General features: G+C 47.9%; 1 protein-coding gene and 1 pseudogene across 2 annotated transcripts; both read right to left on the bottom strand.

The window, feature by feature from the left end:
• Positions 1–1,667: 1,667 nt before the first annotated feature.
• On the bottom strand, positions 1,668–3,670 carry LOC107181290 (protein kinase superfamily protein pseudogene; annotated as a pseudogene). The gene has a single exon (NR_159811.1). The product of NR_159811.1 is annotated as a protein kinase superfamily protein pseudogene (transcript).
• A 5,354-nt stretch (positions 3,671–9,024) lies between these two features.
• LOC103638097 (uncharacterized) lies at positions 9,025–13,654 on the bottom strand. Its single transcript, NM_001371011.1, has 7 exons — positions 13,456–13,654; positions 12,048–12,619; positions 11,809–11,942; positions 10,491–10,604; positions 10,196–10,385; positions 10,014–10,082; positions 9,025–9,723 (listed from the first exon to the last, which is right to left on the bottom strand). Exons 2-7 carry the CDS (start codon positions 12,558–12,560, stop codon positions 9,439–9,441), a joined length of 1,305 nt encoding a protein of 434 aa, NP_001357940.1. The 5' UTR covers positions 12,561–12,619; positions 13,456–13,654; the 3' UTR covers positions 9,025–9,438.
• Between the last annotated feature and the right edge of the window lie 3,041 nt (positions 13,655–16,695).

Below are 16,695 nucleotides of genomic sequence, written 5' to 3'. Positions count from 1 at the left end.
AGGCAAATGGCCCGTTAACTGTTGCGAAGATCGTCCTTGAATTGAATTCATTAAATCTGTGATCTGCTCAGGTGCTGGTTCACTAGATCCATGTTCGTCGGCCGTGTCGAAGGCGGACTGGCCGCTAGCCACCGAGATGCGGGCGTCAACGGCAAGCTCCCTCTTGTACTGAGCAGCGTGGCAATACATGGCTCCATCGATCGTCGATACGTTTATCTTCTCACGATCGAGCGAGCATTTAATTTGTAAATTTTCGTCTCCTCGAGTTTTTTTCCTCCAAAAGTACATACATAGAATTATCTCATCTATATAGTTTTATTGCTGCGTACGCTTCAAGTCTAACTTAAACACGTTATGTGATTATGTCGGAACGTATGCCCATTAGTAATTTTAAAAGCTGAAAATCAATCAGCATATAATTTTTAGGTGCTATAGTGCTGGTTAAATTCAAATCTAAATGAAAATATGCCAAATGTTGTGGTTACGGTGATTAATGACAGCATAACAGCATAACATTATTATGACTAACGTGTGTTGGTAGAGTTAAACTGAGGTTAGGTAGGTCACAATAACAAAGATTATTTGTGTAATCTATGGTTTTCATGTCTAATTATGGATTTTATTTTGGTTTTCAAAGGGTAGTAGACAAGGGTAAGTATATACCAGTATAAAGTATCGTTTCGAGTGCAAAGACACTTAGAATAATTTAAAACTTCTCCTTTTTCTTTAGCCGCACTATAAAAGGGTATGGACTAGTAGTTTAATCTAGATAAGTGCATTTTTAAAGGTGAGCTAGGTTAAATATTGCAATAATTAAACCCTAAGAACATGCCAACTTCATCCTAGTGCCCAATGTGTTCACAAAGAGATAAGAGCATTAGTTTAAATTATATGCTAGCATGACAATACTTAAAACATAAATACTCAAACTAAATTGCTCAAATATAATAGTGAAAAGTAAATCAAGGGTTTAAAACTCCTCTAATTTTTTCTGAGGTATCGAAGACTCGATACTCTCCACTAGTTCTCATTGGAACACCGCAAACCCTTGTTCCTGCAAGGTCTACTACATGAGATGGTTCTTCAATGTTCTAGCACACTGAACCGCTCACAACAGTGTACATTTAATTTGGGTCACCCATCCAATCACCACCGAGTCATCTAGATGATGCTGATATAGCGTGCCCTATTTGATGCTGATATAGCCGTGTACATGTGAGTGCTATGTTTGGTGAGACATATCTAGTGCACACATGACATCTCAATGTATTTTAGACTTACTATAGGGCAAACTTCCTATCCGGTGCCAGAGGTGGACTTGCAGTAGTGGTTCCAGCGGCCTCTACATCATGTTGTCTCAGTGACGATGCTAGAGGCGACTATGGTGGTACAGTATAGTCCTCATTCGAGCGATCATCTGTGTCGTATCACTGTCGTAGCTCGGATTGCTCGACTCTCTGATAGCCTCGTTCTGCTCTAGTTTACGCCTAAGGAAGTGCTTGGTTGCCCGTAACTAAAATTTAGTTCATGCCAATTAAAATTTTAAATATTAAATATAGACTTAATAGGTTTAATAAATTCGTCTCTACAATTAGTTTTATAATTAGACTATATTTAATACCTATAATTATCATTCAAATATTCAATATGATAGAGACTAAAGTTTAGTTGGGTGGAACCGGTTGAAATGAAGGGCTACCTATTTGGGGAATGGAAATTTTACAGAAAAAATTAGAATAAAAAACTTAGAATCGTATTATGCGCATAACCATTGATGGCGTTCCAGCTTCTCCCACGCCTGCATCTAATCTTCAATGACACTGTGCCAGTCAGCTTGCAGCTGAACTTGGTGCGCCAAGGTCTGCACCTTCGTTTCAATGATTGCACTCTGTAGTAGTACGTACAGTTTGTCAGACCGCAGCCTGAAATCACTCACCAGTCACCGCACCAGATCATGAAGGCATGAAGCTACTGCCACTCCACTGTTGGGTAGTCCTTTTGCAGCATCCTGGTGGAGTCCTGAATGGCCGATCGATCGCTACGGAATTGCGGCGCGGCACAGCCACGTGCGCTACCGCCCGGACAGGTAGGAGAGCGCGAACGATTCGCCCATGCTCATCGCCGCCGACGCGGCCGTCCCCACCGAGCTCGGTCCCGGTGGCAACCCGGGGAGCCCGAACGGGCCGCCGCCGCCGCCGTGGTGCGTCTGCGCGGGGTCGAGCGCGAGCAGGTCCACCACGATCATGTCCGACGGCGGCGGGGGCTCCACGCTGGCGCCGCCCCTGGCCTCCAGCATCTCCACCACGCGCGCCATGGTCGGGCGCGCCCCGGGCTTCTCCTGCGCGCACCACAGTCCACAGCGCCACGTGGGCCAGCCGCCTCACGCTCGCCTCGTCCCCCGCGGACGAGGCGAGCCGCCGGTCCAGCACCTCCGCCACGCGCCCCTCCCGCGCCCTGTCGGCGACCAGCTTCGGGAAGTAGGACCACCGCCGGGACCCGCTGGGCCCGGGCTCGGCCTGCAGGTTCCGCCGCCCGCCGAGCATCTCCATAAGCACCATCCCGTAGCTGTACACGTCGGACTTCTCCGTGACGCCGGCGCCCAGGAGCCACTCCGGGGCCAGGTACCCCGTGGTGCCGCGCACCGTGGTCACCACCCGGCTCTGCTCCTTCCCCATCAGCGTGGACAGCCCGAAGTCGGAGAGCATCCCGCGGAGGCGGTCGTCGAGGAGGATGTTCTCGGGCTTCACGTCCAGGTGCACCACCTTGGCGCGGCAGTCGTGGTGCAGGTACGCCAGCGCCCTGGCCACGTCCACGGCCACCTGGTACCGCTGCAGCCACGTCAGGCACCGCCCGCCGGCGCCGCCGCCGTGCCGCGCCTGCGGGAAGATCCACCTGTCCAGCGACCCGTTGTCCATGTACTCGTACACGAGGAAGCGCGGGCCGTTGCGGACGAGGCAGAAGCCGAGCAGGCGCACCAGGCTCACGTGCTGCACGCTGCCGATGGCCGACACCTCCGACCTGAACTCCTTGTCCACGTGCGCCGACCCGTCGATCCGCTTCACCGCCACGGGCGTGCCGTCGTCGAGGATGCCCTTGAACACCGTCCCCGACGACCCCTGCCCCACCACGTACTGGAAGCCGTCCGTCGCCGCCGACAGCGCCTCCAGCGAGAACCTTCTGGGCAGCCCGGCCACCTTGCGGAAGTAGCTGTACTCCACGCGCGCCGCCGCCGGCACATCCTCGCCGCCGTCCAGCACCAGCCGCCTCGCCATGCGCTCGGCCCGTCCGTGGGGGTACAGCGCGTGGCACAGCAGGACCGTGACGGTGCCCGCCAGCGCGGCCGACAGGATGACCGCCGTCGAGAGGTAGAACGGCCTCGACAGGCGGAAGCAGAGGAACAAGGCGAGCTCGAGAGCCACGAGCAAGACAGCCACCGCGCCCGCGAGGATCTTGGCCTTTTTGCCCTCCATGTATCACGCCAGTGCCATCACTCCCCGGCGGCGTCGCGCTACCACTGCTCCTGCCTCTGCCCTCTGCCTCTGACTTGACCTTGCGTTCTTTCGCTTCGTCGTCGTGTTCCGCAGTCCGAACTAGCTTTGATGTGATGCTTGGTAAATATAGACACGGGAGAGAAGAGAAAGATAAGATCATGCAGTGTTTTGACGAATTTAACGACAGTGATGTCCCAACCAACCCATGAGGTTTGGTTCTTAATAGTAGCCTTTTGTCTTGGAGTTGCAAACTACTGACTCGATCGCACAAGTTTATAGTGGTTGCCTGGTAGGTACTAGGTAGAAGAACCGTTCGTTCAGATGAGGATCTCGGTTAGATGTCAGTGCAGATGGTACCTCGTCATGGCGAATCGGTCCTAAATTTCGTTCTGCGTAGAAGAAACCGATTCACTTCCATGGTCAAGTTGGGGGAGAGAGCACATTGAATCAACGGCAAGAGTGACCTCACCGTATAGCGAATTGTGTGGCGTCGGGGTGTCTGTATCTTGGCCAAATCCAAAGTTGAATCTTTCATCTAAAACGATTCAACATTTAAGCAGCATCACTGTCTCACTGATGCAGCCACGTTGGCATTTGGAAACTATACATAAAGGAGAAGCAATATTGGTCTTTATAAATTTTTTTTTAAAAAGGGAGAAACAAACATTATCTTGACTGTTTCGTTGCAGGCTTGCAGGCACTGCTTATCTGATACAGTCTCGGTTGCAGCTGCAATTTCAACAGATCAAGATGTCAGCAATATTTTTCCAGTTCAGGCCACAAATCTTCCACCAGCAGGTCTGGTCTGGCAAGGCGCGCGATGGGGCGATTTTGGGGGGGGGGGGGGGGGGGGGGGGGGGGGCACATAGAATAGAATCGTCCGGATTAACAAAGTTTTTTTTTAAAAAAAATCTTTGTTTCAACATAGCGTGCGATGAATAGCAAAAGTGCACCGAATCCCATGATTTATAATATATAGCCGAGTTTCTGTAAGAACCAGGGTATTGTTTGGTTCAAAAAATGTAACGCAAATGGTAATGGTTTCAGCTCGATTACTGGCGGTAACAAATTTGAATAGGCTGGTATCAAATTTTAGTGTGATATCTGATTACGGTTGGACTAAAACAAACATGATTTAACGTTATCCGTTACCTATTACGTTACAAATATGTGAACCAAACAGCACCCAGGTGACAAAAACCACGTGATGTATATTGAGCTGTTGGCAACTGGCAAGCAGGTTGACATGGTCAGGTGGGTCTACTGAACACCTACAAGCGAAGATGTTGAAGTTGTGACAAAAATGTTTAGAGTCATTACCAATAATAATATGAAGCCTAGTCCCTAGAGGGTCTATTAGAACTAATGAAAAAAACACCGTTTTTTTAAGATGAAAGGTTTCTAAGCTTTGCCATGGAGCAAAGCTTATACAAAATCCTCATCAAGTGTTTTCCAGGTTGAGGTACTGTCTCTGTTTTCCTAGTAAAGTATCGCCTATTACTTATTAGTTGTTCATAGTAAAAGAAAAATAAAAAGATGTTGCATTGCAGTTCAATATGACGTACAGCGTTGCTCTAATAATAATAATAATAATGAATAAATGCGTTTTGTGTGGTGGGCCTGGGGGAGTGGATATCTTCAATTTTCGTCCGGCCTGTGATGAAAACTGTGCTTGTGCAGGGCCGTTGGGCCACGTGCCCACGTCAAAGTATTCTAGTCGAAAGAGAAGCAACGAAAGCCCACTACTACTCCTAGGCACCGTTGCCACGAGACCTGTCCGCACTCATCTCATCGTTTAGCACCAATGCGCCAGTCCGCAGTCCGCTGTACCAGCTTAAATATTCGTCCCTACCGCGCTCCATCGCCGAGCTCAGTAGCGAGGGCTTGTAACCCGTGCGGGGGCATTAAGGGTGGTGCGGATGCGCTTTAGTTACGACTCTTCTGGGCCTGGGACTCGGTGTATGGGCAAGTGCCTTGGCCGCCGGCTTGCTGCCCGTCTCAAGTTGGGTACTTGGTGGCTGACGGGAGCTCTAGCGAAAGCTCGGCACCTCATTGACGATGAGGCTGGCTCAACAGAGCAGTGATCACTGCCTCGCTGCCAACTGTGGGGAGGATAGCAGGCCGGCTTTACACATCGAGTCCAGCACGGGCCCAGAGTCTACGTCACTAAGCAGACCTCCATCTTTTTATTTTTTTAGACCGTTAGCCTCTACTGCTGCATCAATTTTTTTAACCTTCGTAAACTTTTCATAATTTTTTTCTATATCACTATTTTGGTTCACATAGTCAATATTTTATCCCTACTTTTTTCATCTATCGCAGCGGTTCCCTCTAAATTCTCCTCATATCTCTACTACTCTATATGGTAGAGTGGGCGTCCACTTTTTTTTTGGTGAAGCACACCCCCGCGGCCCCGCCCCTACCTCTGTCTACCGCAATCGCCGCTCACTGCCGTCATCCCCGTCCGTCCATCTCGTGCCGTCGCGTTCGCCATCTCTCCTCGCCCCACTCTCATCTCTCCCGCAATCCCCGCGGTCTCTCTCAGATCCGTGTCCGCGACATCCTCGTCCCTAAACCCCGCCCCGACTCTCTCCATGGAAGGCGACATCCTCCGCCCCATATCCCGCGTCCGCGACATTCTCCTGCCCCGGATCGCCGCGCACGACTCTCTCCACGTCCGCCATCTCCATGGAGTCACGCGCCCGCCTGCCCTCGCGCGAGCGACCCCTCCCCTCGTCTCCGCCTCGGTGATATGGTAGCCGTCGTCCCCCCTCCCCCCGTGTGTTCTCTCTCGCTACTCCGAACCCTAGGCGACCGCGTCCACACCCTAGCGCCGCCGCTTAACCCTCAACGCCTAACCCTCGCCCCTGCGATGCCGTTGTCGCATGGTATCTAATTGACGTTTCGTCTGCGGAGGAATCCCAACGCGGTGATGCGCTAGCCGTGGGGCGACTGCTTCTCAAGCGGCGACGTTCTCGTAGGCGAGCGCATCACGAACCAGGATCTAGAGCCGGAGGTCTTCTCCTTGCCGAGCCCCTCCGCGTTGTGGTGCCCAGGTGAGTACAGACTAGCCATCCCTTTCCTCCTTTGGTGCGCTTCCCTCCTCTCCCCTCCGCGTTGTGGTCCCTAGGTTGATGATGATGATGTCCAAGAAGGTGATCTTCCTCTGTATCTACTAGATCGTGAATTCGTGATCAAACACAACGTGCCAAGGTGAATTATTGTTCTTGGCTTCTCTCTAGGTTTTGAGGTTTTCTTGGCAGGTTTCGCTAAGCTATCTTCAGAACAGACATGTTGAAGGAAATGAGTATCCGAGGACCAAGAACGAAAGAAGAGCTTTTGGATATAAACGTACTCTACAAGTAGTGCAACTACTCTGCCATTTTGAATGAATTATGTATGCTGCCATCCTTTTATTTCCGGAAAGGGTTTGGTCCCAATTTGTGAAGGTGATTTGATTTTTCTCCAACATTTCTTGTCGCGGTCTCATGGTGGTTGCTATAACTCAACCTCCAGTTCTTAGTAGGGGTAGGTTGACTCTTCTCACTTGAAACGAATTTTGCAAGGGTTATGTTGTGTAATGGTAGTATAGTGTCGCATCAAACCATTGTCCATGACTCTGTTCGCATGACGACTCCACATAAGTGCTCAGCAAAACAGGCAATTGGACATAAGTGCTCAGGTTTGGACTAAAACACAAGTCCCCCTGGAGATCAATGTGATACTGTTTTTTGTTAGAAAGTTTCCTATTCTATATTCAATTTGATCGATGGGTTGCAAATTCATGGCGTTGTGGGGAGTTGATTCCAGTAAAAGTGTATTGGTTAGTTGATATTGACTGGTTGAGAAATTTAGTGCATGTGAAGTTCACATGTAATAGAGTTTTGAGATTAAAACATTTTTGTGCCATAGAAGTTTATAAGTCTGTAGTCAATGTAGTAATGTCCCAGATCAGTGTTGTTCCTTTAAAGTTTAAACTATACTTTGCTTGCGATTAAATTTGTATATCACTTCACACTGAGATGATTAATTTTGCCATTTGTATCATACCTGAGTTAAGAAAAATAACATTGTGTTGTTTAACTGCAGGAGTTATTAACTCAGCTTATTATTAGAGTTGTCACATATTGCCATGCCCTTCATAATTAGACTATATTTAATACATGTAATTATCATTTAAATATTCTCAAGTGTTATTCCAGGTTGAGGTACTGTCTCTGTATTCCTAGTAAAGTATCGCCTATTACTAATTAGTTGTTCAGAGTTAAAAAAAGATGTTTCATTGCAGTTCAATTTGACGTACAGCGCTGCTCTAATAATGAATAATAAATGCGTTTCGTGTGTGGGCCTGGGGGGATTGTGCGGGCAAAGTATTTTCGTCGAAAGAGAAGCAACGAAAAAGCCCACTGCTCCGAGACACCGTTCCACGAAACCTGTCCGCACTCATCTCATCGTTTAGCACCACCTCGCCAGTCCGCAGTCCTCTATACCTGCTTAAATATTCGTCCAGACCGCCCACCCTCGCCGAGCTCTGTAGCGAGAGCTTGTAACCCGAGCGGGGGCATTAAGGTGGTGCGGATTCTTTGCGATGGCTTTCTGGGCCCGGGCTCGCTATGTGCCTTTGGCCGGCCTGCCCGTCCCAAGTTGGTAGTGGCTGGCGGAGGCTTTAGCGGAAGCTTTGGTCTCTCCAGACCTGAAGTGGCAGGAATGGCGTGAGGCTGGCTTCACAGAGCAGCGATCACTGCCCGCTTCCAACGGTGGGAGGATAACGGGCCGCTGCACTTCGAGCCCAACTCAGGCCCAGAGCCTCACTAAGCAGACCACCATCTTTTTGTTTTTTTTTATAGACCGTGTGTTCTGTCACGCGAGCCTGAGCCTCTGCTGCTGCATCATTTTAACCTCTGCTAACATGTTTTCGTTTTAACATCTGTTCCTTTCCAGGTTTCACAGATGGTTTATCTTTGTTAAGCTTCCCTATGGTTGTTGATACTGTTTGCTGGTGGGAGATAAGTGATGTTGGTGTATAATGACGTCGACCCCGAGAGGTCTACGACTACGACCCTCATTTAATTTTCACACGTTGCGGACGCTCCTTGTCATCACCAGCTGCAGGAGGAGGACTGATCGAGCGAGCGGTGCAGCCGATCCAGGACGGGCAGGGATGAATGCGCGAACCACCCATTTCTGTGCTGCAGCAGGGGGCAAACAGTAGCCGATCCGATCCGATCAGGGGACCGGGGCAAAGAATGAATGTGGCTCGCGTTGCCATCACCCGCAGCTCAAGAAGAAATGCACGTGGTTGGTCCGGCGCCAGCGCCACCCACCGCCAGCCAAACTTGTGCGTTTCCTGACGCGTCACGACACCCCCACCGCGTTCCGCAGCGGCCTTGGCTGGCAAGCAAAGCAAGCCAACCGCAGTTCCAACAAACCAGAGCTGGTTCACCGTCGCTGTGCCTTGTTCCAAGCACGCCGGTCAGGCCGCTGAACATGCTCCACACAACAACAAAAAAAAAAACCCAGGAGGTCTGCGATTCGATCAATCAACAAGACAGAGATGGCAAGAATGTACAAATCAGGCTGTTACAGGGGGGGCTTGCATTGTACACACCCAACCTGGCCTAGCCTACCCTACTACATCCATCATACATCATCCCCTGCAGAAACTCCACTCCCGCATGCATCATCCATCCCTCGTTCACAACAACTCCACACGCTTCAAAACCCTGTTCCTGCTTTTTCCTCCCCGTCCTGACCTCCAGGGCTTTTTTTTTTACCCCCTCCCATGCATGATGCTCAGCTCTACCAATTGCCTCCAAGCCTCCCGCGACCATGGACCTGATAACAAACAACTCCCCGCCATGTGCCAAACTTCTGCGTTAGCATACCCATGCAACATGTGATTTCCTTTGCTCGGCCGGTCCGGTCCGGTCGGCTCCAGGTGGGAGTTTCATTCATGCATTCTCGGCCGGAAAACCCCCGAAGCTCCCCTCAAGCTCCCCTCGCCACGCGCCCGCTTCGGGCGCCACTCCGTGTGCGCCTTCACTATGTCGGCCCCGGACTCCAGCTGGAGCAGGTGCTGGCACTGGATGGTGGAGTCGCCCGCGTGGCCGTCCATGCGTTCTCCTGCGACGGTGGTGAGCGACTGCAGCACGCTGTCGCGGCCACACTCCTTCCTGTAGTCCAGCGTCATGCTCGCGAGCTCGTGCTGCTCCAGGATCGAGATCGGAGCACTCTGTGGACAAAATTAAAAAGAAGGGAGAGATAAATGAAAGGGATTCGGGCATTGGAGCGGGTTCGTACTGTGTGGAGATCAAGAAGCTCAATAGATACCACTGCACTAGCAATGTTTTACATCTCAAATACAGGATCATTCATTAGCAATGAGCTACGCAAGTACGCAGAGCTTTATAAACTTTTTAAGCCATGCCAGTGGTATCTCCAACAGCCACCACATGGTCAGAGCAGTGGCGCCATTGAATATAGGATGAAAAGAGGCAGGCAAGGGGGCCCTGAAGAAATTACCTCAAGGATCCAACCGATATACTTGACGTTATTCACGTGCTGGTTGACATCAAGGTCACCCCATCTAGGCTGCTCAATGTAATGGAGTTCCGTGAGAGATTTGCATTTGGCAACAATCACGATACCTGAGAGTCAGGTACAGTGGCTACTACTAGGAAGCAGAGCATGGTTGTCCTACTTACAGTGAGCCCCTTCCTAATGAACTGCTGCTTCATAGTACCACCGTCAGGAGCGCTCCCTGGCTTAGCCAACTTCTCGCTTTGCTCGTCTGTTATGGCTGAGCGGCCATTGAAATATGGGCCTATCTCGGCCCTAACTTCGTCCGGCATTTTCGAAAGCCTTCTAGTGTTCTTATTCATCATCACCCAAACACTGCAAGCAAAAATCCAAAGGTAAGTAGTAAATCATAAGCAAAGATGGAATTCCACATCAAAGAGAAAAAAAAACGATAAATGCAAAACCAGATGAACTCCAAACCTTGTAGCTCTCAAGATTGTGCGTCCAGAGTTTTCGTCACGAACATGCCAATCTCGACGCATGCCATTTTTCCCAGCAGCAGCTACCCATGTGTCCACTTGAACAGTATCTCCCCTAAATTATAGCAAGTTTTTCAGCAGATATTCAGTCAGTTTTTCATCCCATAAGCATATGTCCACAAATAGTAAATTAGATGTAGTGAGCCGATGAATCCAGAATTCAGATCAAAGACATCTTCATATGGGAGCCCACACCATTTATTTCTTAGGATGAAATCATTTATTCCAACAATAAATGTCAGTTCTGATCTCTCGAGGCGTACAGCCTGTCGGATCTTTGAGATTCAAACATTCAAGAAGCACGGACAAACGCCACTTAATTCAGCAGTTCTAAGCCATTAATATATCGTCTCGCCAAATAAATAACTTCCAATACTTAAGTCACTCTATACTCGACCACGAGTCATAACAAATTGTGATACTATTAACTCCAAGGCGCATATCAGTGCTTTTTTTTCACTCCACCTATCAGTGTTTTAGTTGGTTGCAACCATATATATGAAGTGTTGCACATCCATATTAATGTGTTGTCTGCTGAAACTGTGCAGGCTATGGGAGTCCCGCCAAAAGGGGAAGTGAGCAATAAACTCATTCTCTATGCAGCAAAAAAAGTAAGTTGGCAGGGAGGTTGTTTTCTTGCGCTTCTGATTGACAGTTAGAATTATTTTAATTTCTAGTGATACTTAAGCCTGCACTGCTGATGCACGATTTTCATCTTTGAAAGCATAAGTGCCATCCTTAGGTCATAGAAGTACTGCTCCTAACGGCCTGAGTCCTGTTCTTCTTACCAAGACATCACAGGTCTGCAGACTTTAGACCAAGATGTGTAAATGTTTTGTTTGTACCAAGGCTGGATCATGAGAACTGTTTGTGTTGCTAGTCTTCAAGTAAAGTTAAGTGCATACCTAAAAACTTAAACAGGACATTTTCATGCTATACGACAAGCCAGTTAGATTACAAAGCTCCATTATCCATCTATGAAATGCACAAACTATCAGTCCAAAATCTCCAAGATGCTAAGGAATTAGTGAAATGACCAAAATTGAGCTATATGGTATTTCCCTTGAGCTTCATTACTAACATACAGTAACACTTCTAGCACATGCAACACCTAATTTTGAAACTGCGTGTCCAAGGGGCAAAACAGACAATTCCATTAAGAGTTGAAAGAGTAACGGTTATAAATTTGATTGAAAGCGAATAGAAGGATGGCGTTTTCAGAGAAATGGATAAGGTTGTTACGGTTTGCAGAAACGTACCATGAGGGGTATTGCTCAACAAGAAGCTGAATTTTGCTGACAACCCAGATCAAGTTTCGTTTGCTCATCTCTGGTGTGGCGCCAAAACCATCTCCAAGAAGGCCAGCTGTTTTCACATGATTAAGAGCTGTTTCCTGAAAATTCAAAATAAAGTGAGGCACAGTGAAACAAGATGGACCAATAGTAAATAGAGCAAAAAAAGGGTAAAGAAACTAAGTTTCGTGGTATCATTGTGTTACCTGTAAATGATTCATTAATGTCTCTATAGAAGCCGTACGATCGGCACCAATCTCATAGGACCGAATCCAGAAGTTTTGCCTAAAAACCAGCCCATCCTGAATGATCCTACCAAAACCAAATGTATCAACAAGCATGTCGGGTTTCTTCGGCTTCCAGTCAAGCAGTGTCAACTGCTTCTCTGCTGCAAGAAAGATGGTAGTGACAGCCGCAAGAAGCATGCTCCAATCTGGCAGTTGGTTGTAGAATGTCTTGGGAGCAATGTAGGGTATCGCCTCCTCTGTGTCTGGGCTTGCATTCTTGAGGTTAACCTTGGTACCATTAACCTTGGGAAGGGCTTGTGCTTGAGCCTTGACTTGCATGTTCCCCGAAGGGGCATTAGGCGTTGCGACAATACCACGCACGCTCAAATTATCCGGTAATTCACCAGCCAAGTTCTTTGATGTTTTGGCGGATGCTGCCGGAGAAGCCCCTGGGCCAGGGAAGAAGGCTGAGGCAGCAAGGGAGCCAGCCATGGCTCAACCGTGCTTTGTGGGATTCAAAGAAGCCAAGGTCTCGCACTTGAAATGCCAACCTGAACAAATAAACAATAAAGCAGAAGCTTTTGTGAGAAGGTGTATATATTCACCATTTAGACAGCAAAGCGCCACTGTTTTCCCCTGTTTTCCATTGCATTCTCGTGAATAAGACCTCGAAAGGAACACGGCTATTGTGTGAATGGGATGGTTGAAATTTCCACTTTGGGGCTTCCAGAACCGTGATAGCTACAGAACGAAGCAATGAACGTTTCCGTTTTTTATACAGAAACTAGGAGGACGCAAACAATTTTCTGAAATTAATTAGGAGTCGGGCATAGGCCACCGGATCCAGTTGAGCCCATACGAATCAATTCGGATGGGACGGTCACTGCCCCATCCATTGCAAACCATTTCAACTACGGCCACACGACAAGTTTTGGAGGGCGGCAAACAAATCCCTACTAACCCAGAGAAATCCAACCAGCCTTCTATCTGGATACAGCTCAAGCCAGTTGGGCCATGTTCCCAACCGAATAAAACGAATCATAAAGCTCCGATTTTTCGGCTATGAACAGAAACGCGTCGCCGGCAAATCCACGGCAACCCAACACCCAGAACCGCGTCAATGTTCGTGCCCAATTCAGGCCAGGCACAACAACACCACCTAAAATCCACACATTTTGGCCCCGTCAATTTCCGCAAATTTGAACACACAAAAAAACGACGGATTTTAAAAAATAAATCCCCTGCATTAGGGCACCGATAAAACACCGCACGAAACCGCCCAGATCTACCCACGAAACCGTAATGCGGTCCGAAATCCACCACCCGAGCCCCCGCCGGCCCACGCCCTGGAAACTCGTAGCACGCAGATCGCCGGCCGAGAACTCACCGTGCGCTCCCGCGAGGAAAGAGCCCGGATCAAGACCGCCCCGCCGCGCCCCCACCTCGTCGCAGCGGATTAGATACGGGCGGATTGGACTTGTGGCCTCCGCTCCTCGGGTTCGCCACCTCACACACAAGAGAGAGAGAGAGGGGGGCGAGTTTTTTCTTCCTTTCCTCTCTGTCTTTCTGAAAAGCGGACACGGAGCAGAGCCGTTAGTGGCAACAGCGTGGAGATGTAATATATACACACGCACGGGGTACGTATGCGTAGAGCATACGGTGCTGGAAATGGCAGTAATGCCCCTAGGGATGGTTTGGTCAGTTCAGGGCAGCGGAGCCAGTGGGCCCGGATTTCATTATTAAGCCATTTGTTTTTCTGCTCCTTTTCCTTGTTCTAGCTGTCCGATGGTTCTACACGAAATTTGGTTCGACCGCACGTACTGCCATACTGGTGGAAGGTAAAGCGAGGAAAGCGATGTGTCTTGAGCGCGAGACAGCTAAGAGCGATTGGTGGTTGTTTACTTGTTTTAGAAGTGATTAGTTCATTTGTACATCATTATTTCACAAAAAAACTATCGGTTCTAAATTAGTATGCATAGAGAGGAGCCGATTAATGTTTATTCTATGTAGCTTTTCCCCTAATTTAGCTAACGGCTGCTTTAGGAACCCTATTTTTTACAAGGGATTTTTATTTTCTTAAGAAAAATTGGTTCAGTTTTCATTAGAAAAAATAGGAATCTATTGAAAAATAGAGTTTCCAAACTAGCTCTAAGTTTATAAGAAAAAAAACTTCAACAACATCAAATTAGTTTTGTTAAATTTACCATAAATGTTTTAATAAGACACGTATTTAATTGATACTGCATGTGCTAACATATTTTATGTAAAAATGTTTCATCGAAATTATAGATGATAAAGATAAAATAAATTGTAGTTTAGAGGATTTGAGAGCACTTAGAGGGAGGATGAATAGGTGATCCTGTAAAAATCAAACACTAATAGCCACAAAACTTAGTTTAAAGTACGGCTAAGTAGCTTTGAGGCGAGTTCTTGTGAACACAACAATCACAAAGAAGACAACACAAGAGACATGCAATTTTTATCCCGTGGTTCGGCCAAGTAACACTTGCCTACTTCCACGTTGTGGCGTCCCAATGGACGAGGGTTGCACTCAACCCCTTTCAAGTGATCCGATGATCAACTTGAATACCACGGTCTTTTCCTTTAGAGTATGTTTCCCGTTTGCGAGGAATCTCTACAATTTGGAGTCTCTCGCCCTTACAATTGAGATCACAAAGAAAGCACAGAGTAAGGTTGGGGAGAGCAACATACACAAGACTCAAATCTGCAGCACAACCACGCACACAAGTCACAACTTGAGCTCAAAGCACAACACACTGAGTTCGCAACTCAAATGGAGCTCAAATCGCTAACACAGAGAATCAATTGCGTGGAGTCGGAGTCTGGGAGTCTTAGAATGTTTCTTGTAAGCTTGGTACTCTCCTCCATGCGCCTAGAGATCTCTTTTATAGCCCCAAGGCAGCTAGGAGCCGTTGGAGGCCAACTTGGAAGGCCAAACTTGCCTTCTGTCGAGTGGTGCACCAGACAGTCCGGTGCACCACCGGACAGTCACTGTAGCTGTCCGGTGTGCGATCTCCTTCCTTTTCTGGCGCATCCGACCGTTGGTCCTCGGGGTCAGATGGCGCACCGGACAGTCCGGTGTGCCCAACCGACCGTTGCTGCGGGCCACGCGTCGCCTGCGGATTGCGCGGCCGACCGTTGGCGCTGGCAACCGTTGGCTCACCGGACAGTCCGGTGAATTATAGTCGTACGCCTCTGCTTTTTCCCGAGAGCGGCCAGTTCACCGCCCGGCCAGCCTGGCGCACTGGACACTGTCCGGTGCACCACTGGACAGTCCGGTGTGCCAGACCGAGCTGGTGTTGGCTGCACACAACCAACTCTTTCCCTTCTCTTCTCTTCTTTAGTCACTGTTTCTAGCACTTGGATAACCATGTTAGCACATAAACCAATTCACCAAGTCTAGAAACATACCTTTGTCTCTGATTTTCACTTCTCGCACATAAGTGCTTAATTAATGTGTTGGGCATCTAATCACCAAAATACTTATAGAAATTACCCAAAGGCACATTTCCCTTTCAATCTCCCCCTTTTTGGTGATTTATGTCAACACATCCAAAAGCAACCAAAGAAGTGCAACATCAACGCAATTGAAGACCAAATTGTTTTCGCTAATGATTTGGCATATTTGGATCACTCTTTGCCACCACTTAGTTTGTTTTTGCAAATCAAATTCTTTTTCCTATCTCTAAGTCAAACACACTTGTTTGGGCAAATCGAGAGATATATCAAGAGTAAAAATTTTCAAGTGTCGAAAACTCCCCCTTTTTTCATAATCAAAATTCTCCCCCATAAGAGACCAATTTTTTGCAATAAAAGTATTTTGGACAAATCACAAATTCTAACTCTACTATTTTCAAAATTCTCAAGTGGTTGGCTGATCCAGTTGCTTTTACCTTAATTTCTCCCCCTTTGGCATTAAGCACCAAAACGGGATCATTCTTGGCCCTTTAACCCCATTACCGCACCAAAAATGTCCATGAAGAGCAAAAAGGCAATGAGATTGCAAGTATGAACTTGAAAGTAGGTACATTAATACCAGAGTGCAGTGGAAGTCTTTTCATCGTCCAAGTTCACCTTTCCCTTTCAATGCACCTTTGAGACTACATCAGGTATACTCAAACAAACAGGTTAGTCTCAAAGAGTCAAGTTGTAGCACATCTCCCCCTAAATATGTGCACCATTTGCATATGGACTTGTGAGGTCCGGGGAGGTCTTGTACAACTTGAGCACCACAAATATACAACGAATAATGTAAATGCTTAAAGTAGCATGATCACAGGCATAAAACACATGTATGCTATAGATCAATCCAAGTTACGCGAATCTAAGACATTTAGCTCACTTCGCAACCTGCAAAATGTTTTCTCATCTAACGGCTTGGTGAAGATATCGGCTAGCTGGTTCTCGGTGCTAATATGAAAAATATCGATATCTCCCTTTTGCTGGTGATCCCTCAGGAAGTGATGTCGGATGTCTATGTGCTTAGTGCGGCTGTGTTCAACAGGATGATTATCCGCTAAGCAGATTGCACTCTCATTGTCACATAGGATTGGGACTTTGCTCAGATTGTAGCCAAAGTCCCGGAGGGTTTGCCTCATCCAAAGTA

This window comes from Zea mays, chromosome 9 (genome assembly GCF_902167145.1).
Source record: "Zea mays cultivar B73 chromosome 9, Zm-B73-REFERENCE-NAM-5.0, whole genome shotgun sequence".
Classification (NCBI taxonomy): Eukaryota; Viridiplantae; Streptophyta; class Magnoliopsida; order Poales; family Poaceae; genus Zea; species Zea mays.
This window is presented reverse-complemented; position numbering and strand designations above follow the sequence as displayed.